The 14,061-nt window shown below is 52.4% G+C and overlaps 1 protein-coding gene across 1 annotated transcript in view; it reads right to left on the bottom strand.

Annotated features, from left to right (window-relative positions):
• The window catches only part of ankfn1a (ankyrin repeat and fibronectin type III domain containing 1a), a 194,364-nt gene that overhangs the window by 131,577 nt on the left and 48,726 nt on the right, over positions 1 to 14,061 (bottom strand). Inside the window, exon 11 of the mRNA XM_085964026.1 lies at positions 1,297 to 1,512. Coding sequence (XP_085820152.1) covers positions 1,297 to 1,512 — 216 coding nt within the window. The remainder of the gene's footprint in view (positions 1 to 1,296; positions 1,513 to 14,061) is intronic.

Genomic DNA, 14,061 nt, shown 5'->3' with positions numbered 1-14,061 from the left:
TACAGAGTAAAGCTCCCTCCACACTGTCCCATCAAACACTCCCAGGGCAGGTACAGCACGGGTTAGATACAGAGTAAAGCTCCCTCTGCACTGTCCCATCAAACACTCCCAGGGCAGGTACAGCACGGGTTAGATACAGAGTAAAGCTCCCTCTGCACTGTCCTATCAAACACTCCCAGGGCAGGTACAGCATGGGTTAGATATAGAGTAAAGCTCCCTCTACACTGTCCCATCAAACACTCCCAGGGCAGGTACAGCACGGGGTTAGATACAGAGTAAGCTCCCTCTACACTGTCCCATCAAACACTCCCAGGGCAGGTACAGCACGGGGTTAGATACAGAGTAAGCTCCCTCTACACTGTCCCATCAAACAATCCCAGGGCAGGTACAGCACGGGTTAGATACAGAGTAAAGCTCCCTCTACACCGTCCCAACAAACACTCCCAGGGCAGGTACAGCACGGGTTAGATACAGAGTAAAGCTCCCTCTACACTGTCCCATCAAACACTCCCAGGGCAGGTACAGCACGGGTTAGATACGGAGTAAGCTCCCTCTACACTGTCCCATCAAACACTCCCAGGACAGGTACAGCACAGGTTAGATACAGAGTAAAGCTCCCTCCACACTGTCCCATCAAACACTCCCTGGGCAGGTACAGCACGGGTTAGATACAGAGTAAAACTCCCTCTACACTGTCCCATCAAACACTCCCAGGGCAGGTACAGCACGGGTTAGATACAGAGTAAAGCTCCCTCTGCACTGTCCCATCAAACACTCCCAGGGCAGGTACAGCATGGGTTAGATACAGAGTAAAGCTCCCTCTACACTGTCCCATCAAACACTCCCAGGGCAGGTACAGCACGGGGTTAGATACAGAGTAAGCTCCCTCTACACTGTCCCATCAAACAATCCCAGGGCAGGTACAGCACAGGTTAGATACAGAGTAAGCTCCCTCTACACTTCCAGAACAACGTGTTTCACTCCCTTCATGGGCCCTACAGCATCAGATTAACATTTCCATTTCTTCTACCAGTTCTAGTTTTGCCTGCCGGAGTCAGATCGCCCGTTCACTGCTATTATAGTTTGGTTGTGGGTAGTTAGTGCTGATCCACAGCAATGAAGAACTGAGCTGAAATGAGCCCAAACACATTCACACAGGATTCTTACAACTTTTCACAAGAGCAGACCCTTAGGTTATCAGTGCATGCTGAACGCTAAGCTAGGTTCCCCCAGCTTAAAGGACAATGTTTAATCAAACTCCGCCAAGCAGACCCTCAGCACAATATTGGTACAAACCTGGATAGTTATCAGTAACACATCAAGTGCTGTTGGTTCCTCTGGAGTGGACAATGACTTCCTTTGGCTCTGAAACTTGCAGATTTGGATCCACTTGCCATTGATGAAGGAGTACTGGCTCTCCAGCTCCCTCACCGTCACCAGAAGCACGTTGCCGTGTCGGTCCTTGATGGGCTCGTAGTAAACTCTGCCCAGGTTCTGGGTGCCGAGTAAGGTCTGCAGGAGGACAGTACGGCAGTTAGCTACAGTCAGACAACTCCATCAGAACACCATTACATCAGTCAGTGTACTCACTGGACAGCTGAAGTCACGTCAACCCTTCATAGAATCATAGAATGGTTACAGCACGGAAGAAGGCCATTCGGCCTGTCGAGCCCATGCTGGCTCTCTGCAAGAACACTTCAGCCACTCCCACTCCCCCGTCCTTTCCCCGTAGCCCTGCAAATTTCTTTCCTTCAGATACTTATCCAACTCCCCTTTGAAAGCCGTGATTGAGTCTGCCTCCACCACCCTTTCAGGCAGTGCATTCCAGATCCTAACCACTTGCTGCGTAAAAATGTTTTTTCTTACGCCGCCTTTGATTCTTTTGCCAATCACCTTAAATCTGTGTCCTCTGGTTCTCGACCCTTCTGCCAATGGGAACAGTTTCTCTCTCTCTATTCTGTCCAGACCCCTCATGATTTTGAACACCTCTATCAAATCTCCTCTCAATCTTCTCTGCTCTAAGGAGAACAACCCCAGCTTCTCCAGTCTATCCACGTAACTGAAGTCCCTCATTCCTGGAATCATTCTCGTAAATCTTTTCTGCACCTTCTCTAAGGCCTTCACATTCTTCCTAAAGTGCGGTGCCCAGAACTGGACACAATACTCCAGTTGAGGCCGAACCAGTGTTTTATACAGGTTCATCATAATTTCCACGCTTTTGTACTCTATACCTCTATTTATGAAGCCCAGGATCCCGTAAGCCTTTTTAACCGCTTTCTCAACCTGCCCTGCCACCTTCAACGATTTGTGCACAAAAACCCCAGGTCACTCTGTTCATGCACCCCCTTTAGGATTGTACTATTTAGTTTATATTTCCACTCCTCATTCTTTCTACCAAAATGTATCACTTCATACTTTTCTGCGTTAAATTTCATCTGCCACGTGTCCGCCCATTCCACCAGCCTGCCTCTGTCTTCCTGAAGTCTATCACTCTCCTCCTCACTGTTCACTATACTTCCAAGTTTTGTGTCATCTGCAAATTTTGAAATTGTGCCCTGTACACCCACATCCAAGTCATTAATATATATCAAGAAAAGCAGTGGTCCTAGAACCGACCCCTGGGGAACACCACTGTATACCTTCCTCCAGTCCGAAAAACAACCGTTCACCACTACTCCCTGTTTCCTGTCACTTAACCAATTCCGTATCCATGCTGCCACTGTCCCTTTTATTCCATGGGCTTCAACTTTGCTGGCAAGCCTATTATGTGGCACTTTGTCAAACACCATTTGGAAGTCCATATACACATCAACTGCATAACCCTCATCAACCCTCTCTGTTACCCCATCAAAGAATTCAATCAAGTTGGTTAAACACGATTTGCCTTTAACAAATCTGTGCTGGCTTTCCTTAATTAATCCACACGTGTCCAAGTGACTGTTAATTTTGTCCCTGATTACTGTTTCTAAAAGCTTCCCAACTACCGAGGTCAAACTGACTGGCCTGTAGTTGCTAAGTTTATCTTTACACCCTTTTTTGAACAATAGTGTAACATTTGCAATTCTCCAGTCCTCTGGCACCACCCCCATATCTATGGAGGATTGCAATATTATGGCCACCCTTCAGTGGGACCCAGACCCTACACACCCCCCCTAGTTATACCCCTCTCCAACAGGTTAGATATGGAGTAAATCTCCCCCTACACTGTCCCATCAAACACACCCAGGCCAGGTACAGCACGGGTTAGATACAGAGTAAAGCTCCCTCTACACTGTCCCATCAAACACTCCCAGGGCAGGTACAGCACGGGTTAGATACAGAGTAAAGCTCCCTCTACACTGTCCCATCAAACACTCCCGGGGCAGGTACAGCACGGGTTAGATACAGAGTAAAGCTCCCTCTACACTGTCCCATCAAACATTCCCAGGGCAGGTACAGCATGGGTTAGATACAGAGTAAAGCTCCCTCTACACTGTCCCATCAAACATTCCCAGGGCAGGTACAGCACGGGTTAGATACAGAGTAAAGCTCCCTCTACACTGTCCCATCAAACATTCCCAGGGCAGGTACAGCACGGGTTAGACACAGAGTAAAGGTCCCTCTACACTGTCCCATCAAACATTCCCAGGGCAGGTACAGCACGGGTTAGACACAGAGTAAAGCTCCCTCTACACTGTCCCATCAAAAACTCCCAGGGCAGGTCATAACCTAGAAATTCGGTATAGCCGCGTTTGGGGCGCTAGTCCTGGCGATGCGCAAAGTTCAGCGCCAGGCGCAATTTAGCGCCACCTAGCGCGATATTGTGTTGCAGCACCCCTAAAGATGATTGCGGCGCTAAATCAGGCGCTGCATGCTACTCTTAAGGCGCTAACCCGGCGGCGCAACTCAATTTCGCGGCGGCGGGGCGCAGCGAAGGTGCTGTCAATAATCACTTTCCCTGAGACACACTGGCACCGGCCAGCTCTTAAAGGGGCAGGTCAATTGGCATCACCAGACACACTCACTGCCTTGTAGGCCTTCAAAGCGGTGGGAGCCTACCTGTGGCGCACCAGCCTAGCAAGACATGGAAAGGGTGAGGCAGAGGGCGGAACGCCTCACTGATGGGGCATTGGATGCTTTGGTTGGCGCAGTGGAATCAAGGCCAAGGAAGATGGTCGGAATGTGATTTATGTTTTGGACAGTCTCCCGGGTGTGAGAGGCAGTTATGTGTCAGTGTATTAGTTTTGCTTTCTGCTGCCATAGCTTTCTCATGTTTGAAGGTACCACATTTTGTGTAATGAAACACTTTCTTCATTTACAATGGCCATGCCTGCTATTTACATGTATCTTGCCCTTCACATGCTTGGGGGTATCAGACCGGTTCCATTCCTGTTCTTGGAATGGCAGCAAGCATTCCATGAGAGTGGCCTAGAAACGACTTCTGATCAGCCTCTGACGTGCAGCCTGAGAAGAGCCGCTCGCGTAGAAGTTCAGGCCAGCAGCCATCTTCTCAGCCACTGACAGAGATGTCCTGCACCTTATCTGAGGCTGCAGATCTGGCTGAAGCAGCTGGCACAGCTCAGTCACCACCTCCTTTCTAAATCGCAGCCTTCTGACACACTGCTCCTCCGGCATGTTCATGTAGGAAAACTGCTGTCGGAAAACCCTGCCAGCGTAAGGTCTGCTGTGGCGACGTCTGTTGGCCCTCCTCCGTCTGGCCATGCCCGCCCCCCTCTCCCAGTGTCTCAGTGCCCTTTCCAGATGATTCAGCAGCAGGACGTTCCCCTCCAATGCAGCCCCCACAATAAGTGCCCACAGGAAGGTTCCCCATTGTCAAGGCTCACCAACAGCAAGGTGATGGTCAGAAGGCTGAAGATCGTCTGCCTGCGCTGGCTCAGTGGTCAAATGGCTCTCAGTGTGCAGCTCAGCAACTCTTTGTAGCTCTCGAGGAAGTTGTGCTCCAAAAATGGCTGCCGCTTTTAAACCACACCAGTCCCCTTTAAATAACGCTCCTCCAGCCCGAGAGCGAATTGGTAAGGTTCCAGGTAAGCTGTCACTATTAGCGCCAGGCGCTACGGAGGGGGGCGCCACTGAATTTCCGGTCCGGGGCGCCCAAAAGGCATTGCACACTCAAATGACGTCATAATCAGCCTGCGCCCATGAGCGGGCGCTAAGATTTAGCGCCAGCGCTAAATGCATGCTCAATATGGGGCGTGGCACTAGGCGCCCTGCACCCGCCCGGAAATTGGCTAGCGCCCCACTTCTCGGCCTCTTTAGGCGTTAATCGGTGGCGCTAACAACCGAATTTCTCCCCCATAGAGTCATAGGCCTAGAAATTTAGTTGGTTGCACCAGCGATTAGCGCCTAAAGAGGCCGAGAAGTGGGGCGTTAGCCAATTTTCGCCCGTGTGCAGTGAACCCAGCGCCTCTTGCTATATTGAGTGGGTTTTAGCGCCGGCGCTAAATCTTAGCGGCCGCTCGCGGGCGCAGGCAGATCATGACGTCATTCAGTGTGCAACGCCTTTTTGGCGCCCCGGACCGGAAATTGAGTGGCACCCGCCTCCATTCCGCCTGGCGCTAATAGTGACAGCTTGCTGGAACGTTCCCAAGTCCTTCTCGGGCTAGGGGGGCGCTATTTAAAGGGGACTGCACTAGTATAAAAGCAGCAGCCATTTTGGGTGGGCATCTTGCTGGTTGTTGGAGAGAGTTGCTGACCTTCAGTGGGACAGCGTACTTTTCATTGAGCCAGTGGTTCCTTTGGACCTTCAGCCCTGTCCACAACAGTTTGCTGGTGAGATATTACTGCGTCTTACTTCTCTCACATTGTAATGGGAGCTGCTTTGGAGGGGAACGTCCTGCTGGCTGAACATATGGCAAGGGCACAGAGGCGGAGGGAGAGAGGGCCGGGAATGGCCAGAAGGAGGAGGGGCAATGGACGTCGCCAAATGCGACCATACGCTGCCAGGGTTTTCAGGCAGCAGGTGTCATACATTGCCATGTCGGAGGAGCAGTGTATGCAAAGGCTCCAATTCGGAAAGGATGTGGTGACTGAGCTGTGCCACCTGCTTGCTGAAGATCTGCAGCCGCGGTTACGGTGCAGGGCCTCTCTGTCGGTGGCCGTCAAAGTCACTGTTGCCCTAAACTTTTTCGCCAGCGGCTCGTTTCAGGCAGCAACTGGGGATATTGCAAATATTTCTCAATTTGCGGTGCATTGCTGCATCCGGCAAGTTACAGCTGCCCTATATAGGAGGCGGGAATTAATCACCTTTCCTTTGACCCTGGAGAAGCAGGGGGAGCACGCACAGGGCTTCGCGGCTATAGCGGACTTCCCCATGGTGCAAGGCGCCATTGATTGCACACACGTGGCTTTGCGGGCGCCATTACAGAATCCCGAAGATTTCCGCAACCGCAAGGGGTTCCACTCCCTCAATGTGCAGCTGGTCTGTGACCACCGCCAGATGATCATCACGGTCAACGCCCAATTCCCTGGCAGCAGCCACGACGTGTTCATCCTGCGGCAGACCTCAGTGGCTGACCTTTTCGAGGCCTCGGCTCACCCACGAGGCTGGCTTCTTGGCGACAAGGGCTATCCTCTCTGCCCATGGCTCATGACCCCGCTCCGTTTGCCCAGCACCCCGGCAGAAGAGCATTACAACACCAGCCATCAGGCAACCTGGAACATTGGGGAGCACACAATCGGTGTGCTCTAGCAGCGGTTCCGTTGTCTCGACCATTCGGGGGGTGCCCTACAGTACTCGCCGGAGCAAGTGTCGTGCATCGTCGTGGTCTGCTGCATGCTCCACAACCTGGCCATCCGACGCACCCAGCCAATGCCAGCCGACCTTGAAGGTCCAGCAGAGCAGGCGGATGAGGAGGAGGAGGAGGAGGAGGAGGAGGAAGAGGAGGAGGAGGAGGAGGAGGAGGAGGAGGAGGAGGAGGAAGAGGAGGAGGAGGAGGAGGAGGAGGAAGACGGGAGGGGTCCAGAAACTGGAAGGGCCGTCCATCAGAGGCTCATAAGGACTCGGTTCTAGGCCCCTCTGACGGAATGATGGGTGTAATTGGAACAGTGCCCTCCGGTTCGCCCAAAGCCTATGAAGGCCACCATGCTTGTAAATAGCCTAAAGTTCCAGTGTAAATAAAACATTTTCTTTATTTTCGAAAAAGTGCTTCCTTCCAGCATGACAAAGCAATGGCAACAGAAAGCATAACTAACGAACTAACACATAACTGTCTGGCAAACCCACGACACTACCCAAAACATTACTAACATTCACAGCAGGTGTAGATGGCCTTGAATTCTACAAATGAGACGTCTCAACAGCTCCCTCTACTCTTTACCCCTTGATGGAGATCGGCCCCTTCCCTCCCTGCAGCTCCTCTGTAATTGGACCCCAGTGGCTGCGTCAAGGCTGGGGGATGCCTGCTGAGTGTCCGAAAGCGCAGAAGCCCCTGAGGGACGGCCTGGATGACCTCTGGGCTTGGAGGGCCCGAATGATGACTGCTCCAACTGTGAATGGTTGGAAGTAGTCTGTCCTGCAGGTGGTGGCAGCTGCAGTGGAGACTTGCCAGTGGTGGCATCAGGAATGCTTACATCCTGAGAGCGGACACCTGCTCCGTGGTCGGCCGACACACTGGCACTCTGACGGGGCAGCACCGCAGCATGCGCCACAATCGGCTGGTCCACAGATTGATGGCCTGCTGTGGTGCTGCAAGGGCCCCGGGTAATCCTGCCTGATCCAGCTAGGGTGGCAGCAGTCAGTGTTCGCGTGGCCTCAATCTGCGTGTGCAGGAGGCCAGCAAGTGACTGCGTGGCAGCACTGAGCACTTGCGTGGCAGGTGCCAGTGCATCGGAGAAGCCCTGGACAGTCCTTTCCATTGCTTCGGACAAGGCCGGGACAGTCCTTTCCACTGCTTCGGTCAAGCCCTGGACAGACCTTTCCAGGGCTGGCCAGAAGCCCTGGACAGTCCTTTCCATTGCTGCCCCAAAGTCCTGCACACTCTTTGCCAGTGTGTCGATGGAGTCAGGCATCCTCCCCACTGCAGCCATCAGCTCAGTGTGCCTGAGCCGAGCCTGGGCGCTCATTTCCGAAAGGCTACGCACCTCCTCTGCACTCTGTGCAGCAGTCATCGTGGCCTGCCTCGCCCTCCGGGGAGACGGCCCCCGAGCTTCCCTACCCCCCTCGCGTTGCTGCAGCCTGCTGGTTTCTGCAACTGGTTCCTCATCAGAGACCCCCCCCTCCCTCCCCTCCAGGGAATTACTATCCCCAGTCTCCAGATAGGCTGGCTCCCCTGAGGCTGGCACGGATGTTCCGGGTTCCTCCTGCTCGTCGCCTCCGGAGGCAGTGGCACTGGCAGCTTGAGGGCCCGGCTCCCGAGCTGGTGATGCAGCATCTGAAAGCAAGGAGGTTGAAGAGTGGCTTTAGCGAAAGGACAGAGTGGCAGCAAGGAATGCAAGATTGCTGCAATGCTATGACATGGGTCCAGAGTGAAAAAGCATGCTGGTGGGGGGAACAAGTGGAAGGAGACAGCTCAAAAAGGTGAGGACCTTACCATCACTGTGCACAATGGGGTCGGCAGCTCCAGTGGTGACAGGACCAATCATACGGCCTCCAACAATCTGGTGGACTCTCTCTTCGAGATCTGTGAGAGTCTGGAGTTGAGGACGTCCTCCTCCGCTGCGAAGCTGCTCCTTGCGGCTCCTCGCTAGCTTGGCCTGCAGGAGAAAGGACGGGAAGTGATGAAACATGATGCCCTGAGTTGTCATCTCATGCCCCCCATGGTGGAAGAGCCCTTACATGATGCCCTGAGTTTAATGTGCATGTGTGTTCCCAGAAAGGGCCATGGGTGCTTGCTGACAGATGGCCAATGGGGCATCGCGCACCCTCTGGCCATAAAGTCAGGTGCAGATGGAGGGATGAAGAAGTTTGCCGAAACACCACTCGCCCGCACGACCCGAGTGAGGTTGTTGAATTTCTTCCTGCACTGCACAGGGCTCCTGGTCACCATGCTGCTGGAGTTGACCTTTTGAGAAACTTCCCTCCAAGCTCTTCGGTATTCCTTCTGATTAGGCCTCCTGCCATTGTCGGGGTACAGCACATCTCGCCGGCGCTCCACTGCGCCTACCAATTCATCCAGTGCCCCATTGGTAAAGCACTCCGCTCTCTGCCTCACCCTCTCCATCTTCTCAAAGTTTGTAACGCCACAGAATGGCCAGCTCCGATTTTGAGGCCTACAAGGCACAGAGTGTGGCTGCTGATCCTTACTGACCCACCCCTTTAAGAGCTGGCCGGCGCCTGAAAGTCTCGTGGTCAGTGGTAATTGACAGCACCTGCGCTGCGCCGCCCGCCCCGATATTGAGTAGCGCCGCAAGGTTAGCGCCTTAGGAGTCCCGTGTAACGCCTGATTTTGCGCCTCAACCACCTTTCGGGGCGCTGCAACCCAATATCGCGCGAGGTGGCGATAAGTTGCGTCTGGCTATAAAATTTGCGCAGCGCCAATTCTAACGCCCCAAGCGGGGCTATACCCAAATTCTAGGCCATAGAGTTATACAGCACAGAAAGAGGCCCTTCGGCCCATCGTGTCCGCGCCGGCCATCAAGCCCTGTCTATTCTAATCCCATTTTCCAGCACTTGGTCCATAGCCTTGTATGCTATGGCGTTTCAAGTGCTCATCTAAATGGTTCTTGAATGTTGTGAGGGTTCCTGCCTCTACCACCCTTTCAGGCAGTGAGTTCCAGATTCCAACCACCCTCTGGGTGAAAAAGTTCTTCCTCAAATCCCCTCTAAACCTCCTGCCCCTTACCTTGAAACTATGCCCCCTGGTTATTGACCCCTCTAAGGGGAAAAGTTCCTTTCTATCTACTCTATCTACGCCCCTCATAATTTTGTACACCTCAATCAGGTCCCCCCTCAGCCTTCTCTGCTCCAAGGAAAACAACCCCAGCCTGTCCAGTCACTCTTCATAGCTGAAGCGCTCCAGCCCAGGTAACATCCTGGTGAATCTCCTCTGCACCCTCTCCAAAGCAATCACATCCTTCCTATAGTTTGGCGACCAGAACTGTACACAGTATTCCAGCTGTGGCCTAACTAGCGTTTTGTACAGCTCCATCATAACCTCCCTGCTCTTATATTCTATGCCTCGGCTAATGAAGGCAAGTATCCCATATGCCTTTTTAACCACCTTATCCACCTGTTCTGCTGCCTTCAGGGATCTATGTACATGCACACCAAGGTCCCTCTGATCCTCTGTCTTTCCTAGGGTCTTACCATTCATTGTGGATTCCCTTGCCTTGTTAGTCCCTCCAAAATGCATCACCTCACACTTTCCAGGGTTAAATTCCATTTGCCACTGTTCCGCCCATCTGATCAACCCATCTATATCGTCCTGCAGACTGAGGCTACCCTCCTCGCTATTTACCACCCCACCAATTTTTGTGTCATCTGCGAACTTACTGATCATACCATTTACATTCACATCCAAATCATTAATGTAGACCACAAACAGCAAGGGACCCAGCACCGATCCCTGTGGTACCCCACTGGACACGGGCTTCCAGTCACAAAAACAACCTTCGACCATCACCCTCTGCCTTCTGCCACTAAGCCAGTTTTGGATCCGATGTGCCAAGGCACACTGGATCCCATGGGCTCTTACCTTCTTGACCAGTCTCCTATTCGGGACTTTATCGAAAGCCTTACTGAAATCCATGTATACCACATCCACTGCGCTACCCTCATCCACACACCTATCGAAAGCCTTACTGAAATCCATGTATACCACATCCACTGCACTACCCTCATCCACACACCTAGTCACCCCCTTGAAAAATTCAATCAAATTAGTCAGACATGATCTTCCCTTGACAAAGCCATGCTGACTATCCCTGATTAATCCTTGCCTCTCCAAGTGGAGACTAATTCTGACCCTCAGAATTTTTCCAATAATTTCCCTACCACTGATGTTAGGCTCACTGGCCTAGATACAGAGTAAAGCTCCCTCTACACTGTCCCGTCAAACACTCCCAGGGCAGGTACAGCACGGGTTAGATACAGAGTAAAGCTTGCACTGCACTGTCCCGTCAAACACTCCCAGGGCAGGTACAGCACGGTTTAGATACACAGTAAAGCTCCCTCTACACAGTCCCATCAAACACTCGCAGGGCAGGTACAGCACGGTTTAGATACAGAGTAAAGGTCCCTCTGCACTGTCCCATCAAAAACACCCAGGGCAGGTACAGCACGGGTTAGATACAGAGTAAAGCTCCCTCTACACTGTCCCATCAAACACTCCCGGAGCAGATACAGCACGGGTTAATACAGAGTAAAGCTCCCTCTACACGGTCCCATCAAACATTCCCAGGGCAGGTACAGCACAGGTTAGACACAGAGTAAAGGTCCCTCTAGACAGTGCAATCAAAAACTCCCAGGGCAGGTACAGCACAGGTAAAATACTGATTAAAGCTCCCTCTACACTGTCCCATCAAACACTCCCAGAGCAGGTACAGCATGGTTTAGGTACAGAGTAAAGCTCCCTCTACACAGTCCCATCAAACACTCCCAGGGCAGGTACAGCACGGGTTAGATACAGAGTAAAGCTCCCTCTACACTGTCCCATCAAGCACTCCCAGGACAGGTACAGCACGGGTTAGATACAGAGTAAAGCTCCCTCTACACTGTCCCATCAAACACTCCCAGAGCAGGTACAACACGGGTTAGATACAGAGTAAAGCTCCCTCTACACTGTCCCCATCAAAAACTCCCAGGGCAGGTACAGCACGGGTTAGATACAGAGTAAAGCTCCCTCTACACTGTCCCATCAAACACTCCCAGGGCAGGTACAGCACGGGTTAGATACAGAGTAAAGCTCCCTCTACACTGTCCCATCAAACACTCCCAGGACAGGTACAGCACGGGTTAGATACAGAGTAAAGCTCCCTCTACACTGTCCCATCAAACACTCCCAGAGCAGGTACAACACGGGTTAGATACAGAGTAAAGCTCCCTCTACACTGTCCCCATCAAAAACTCCCAGGGCAGGTACAGCACGGGTTAGATACAGAGTAAAGCTCCCTCTACACTGTCCCATCAAACACTCCCAGGGCAGGTACAGCACGGGTTAGATACAGAGTAAAGCTCCCTCTACACTGTCCCATCAAACACTCCCAGGACAGGTACAGCACGGGTTAGATACAGAGTAAAGCTCCCTCTACACTGTCCCATCAAACACTCCCAGAGCAGGTACAACACGGGTTAGATACTGATTAAAGCTCCCTCTACACTGTCCCCATCAAACACTCCCAGGGCAGGTACAGCACGGGTTAGATACAGAGTAAAGCTCCCTCGACACTGTCCCATCAAACACTCCCAGGGCAGGTACAGCACGGGTTAGATACAGAGTAAAGCTCCCTCTACACTGTCCCATCAAACACTCCCAGGGCAGGTACAGCACGGGATAGATACAGAGTAAAGCTCCCTCTACACTGTCCCATCAAACACTCCCAGAGCAGGTACAACACGGGGTAGATACAGAGTAAAGCTCCTTCTACACTGTCCCCATCAAACACTCCCAGGGCAGGTACAGCACGGGTTAGATACAGAGTAAAGCTCCCTCTACACTGTCCCCATCAAACACTCCCAGGGCAGGTACAGCACGGGTTAGATACAGAGTAAAGCTCCCTCTACACTGTCCCATCAAACACTCCCAGGGCAGGTACAGCACGGGTTAGATACAGAGTAAAGCTCCCTCTACACTGTCCCATCAAACACTCCCAGGGCAGGTACAGCACGGGACAGATACAGAGTAAAGCTCCCTCTACACTGTCCCATCAAACACTCCCAGGGCAGGTACAGCACGGGATAGATACAGAGTAAAGCTCCGTCTACACTGTCCCATCAAACACTCCCAGGGCAGGTACAGCACGGGTTAGACACAGAGTAAAGCTCCCTCTACACTGTCCCATCAAACACTCCCAGGGCAGGTACACCACGGGTTAGACACAGAGTAAAGCTCCCTCTACACTGTCCCATCAAACACTCCCAGGACAGGTACAGCACGGGTTAGACACAGAGTAAAGCTCCCTCTACACTGTCCCATCAAACACTCCCAGGGCAGGTACAGCACGGGATAGATACAGAGTAAAGCTCCCTCTACACTGTCCCATCAAACACTCCCAGGGCAGGTACAGCACAGGTTAGATACAGAGTAAAGCTCCCTCTACACTGTCCCATCAAACACTCCCAGGACAGGTACAGCACGGGTTAGATACAGAGTAAAGCTCCCTCTACACTGTCCCATCAAACACTCCCAGGGCAGGTACAGCACGGGTTAGACACAGAGTAAAGCTCCCTCTACACTGTCCCATCAAACACTCCCAGGGCAGGTACAGCACGGGTTAGATACAGAGTAAAGCTCCCTCTACACTGTCCCATCAAACACTCCCAGGGCAGGTACAGCACGGGTTAGACACAGAGTAAAGCTCCCTCAACACTGTCCCATCAAACACTCCCAGGGCAGGTACAGCACGGGTTAGACACAGAGTAAAGCTCCCCCTACACTGTCCCATCAAACACTCCCAGGACAGGTACAGCACGGGTTAGACACAGAGTAAAGCTCCCTCTACACTGTCCCATCAAACACTCCCAGGACAGGTACAGCACGGATTAGACACAGAGTAAAGCTCCCTCTACACTGTCCCATCAAACACTCCCGGGGCAGGTACAGCACGGGTTAGACACAGAGTAAAGCTCCCTCTACACTGTCCCATCAAACACTCCCGGGGCAGGTACAGCACGGGTTAGACACAGAGTAAAGCTCCCTCTACACTGTCCCATCAAACACTCCCAGGGCAGGTACAGCACGGGTTAGACACAGAGTAAAGCTCCCTCTACACTGTCCCATCAAACACTCCCAGGGCAGGTACAGCACGGGTTAGACACAGAGTAAAGCTCCCTCTACACTGTCCCATCAAACACTCCCAGGGCAGGTACAGCACGGGTTAGACACAGAGTAAAGCTCCCTCTACACTGTCCCATCAAACACTCCCAGGACAGGTACAGCACGGGTTAGACACAGAGTAAAGCTCCCC

Source organism: Somniosus microcephalus, chromosome 21 (assembly GCF_052327205.1).
Source record: "Somniosus microcephalus isolate GS21.2 chromosome 21, FLI_Smic_1.0, whole genome shotgun sequence".
NCBI lineage: Eukaryota > Metazoa > Chordata > Chondrichthyes > Squaliformes > Somniosidae > Somniosus > Somniosus microcephalus.
Note: the sequence above shows the minus strand (reverse complement) of the source record. Positions and strands in the feature narration are given on the sequence as shown.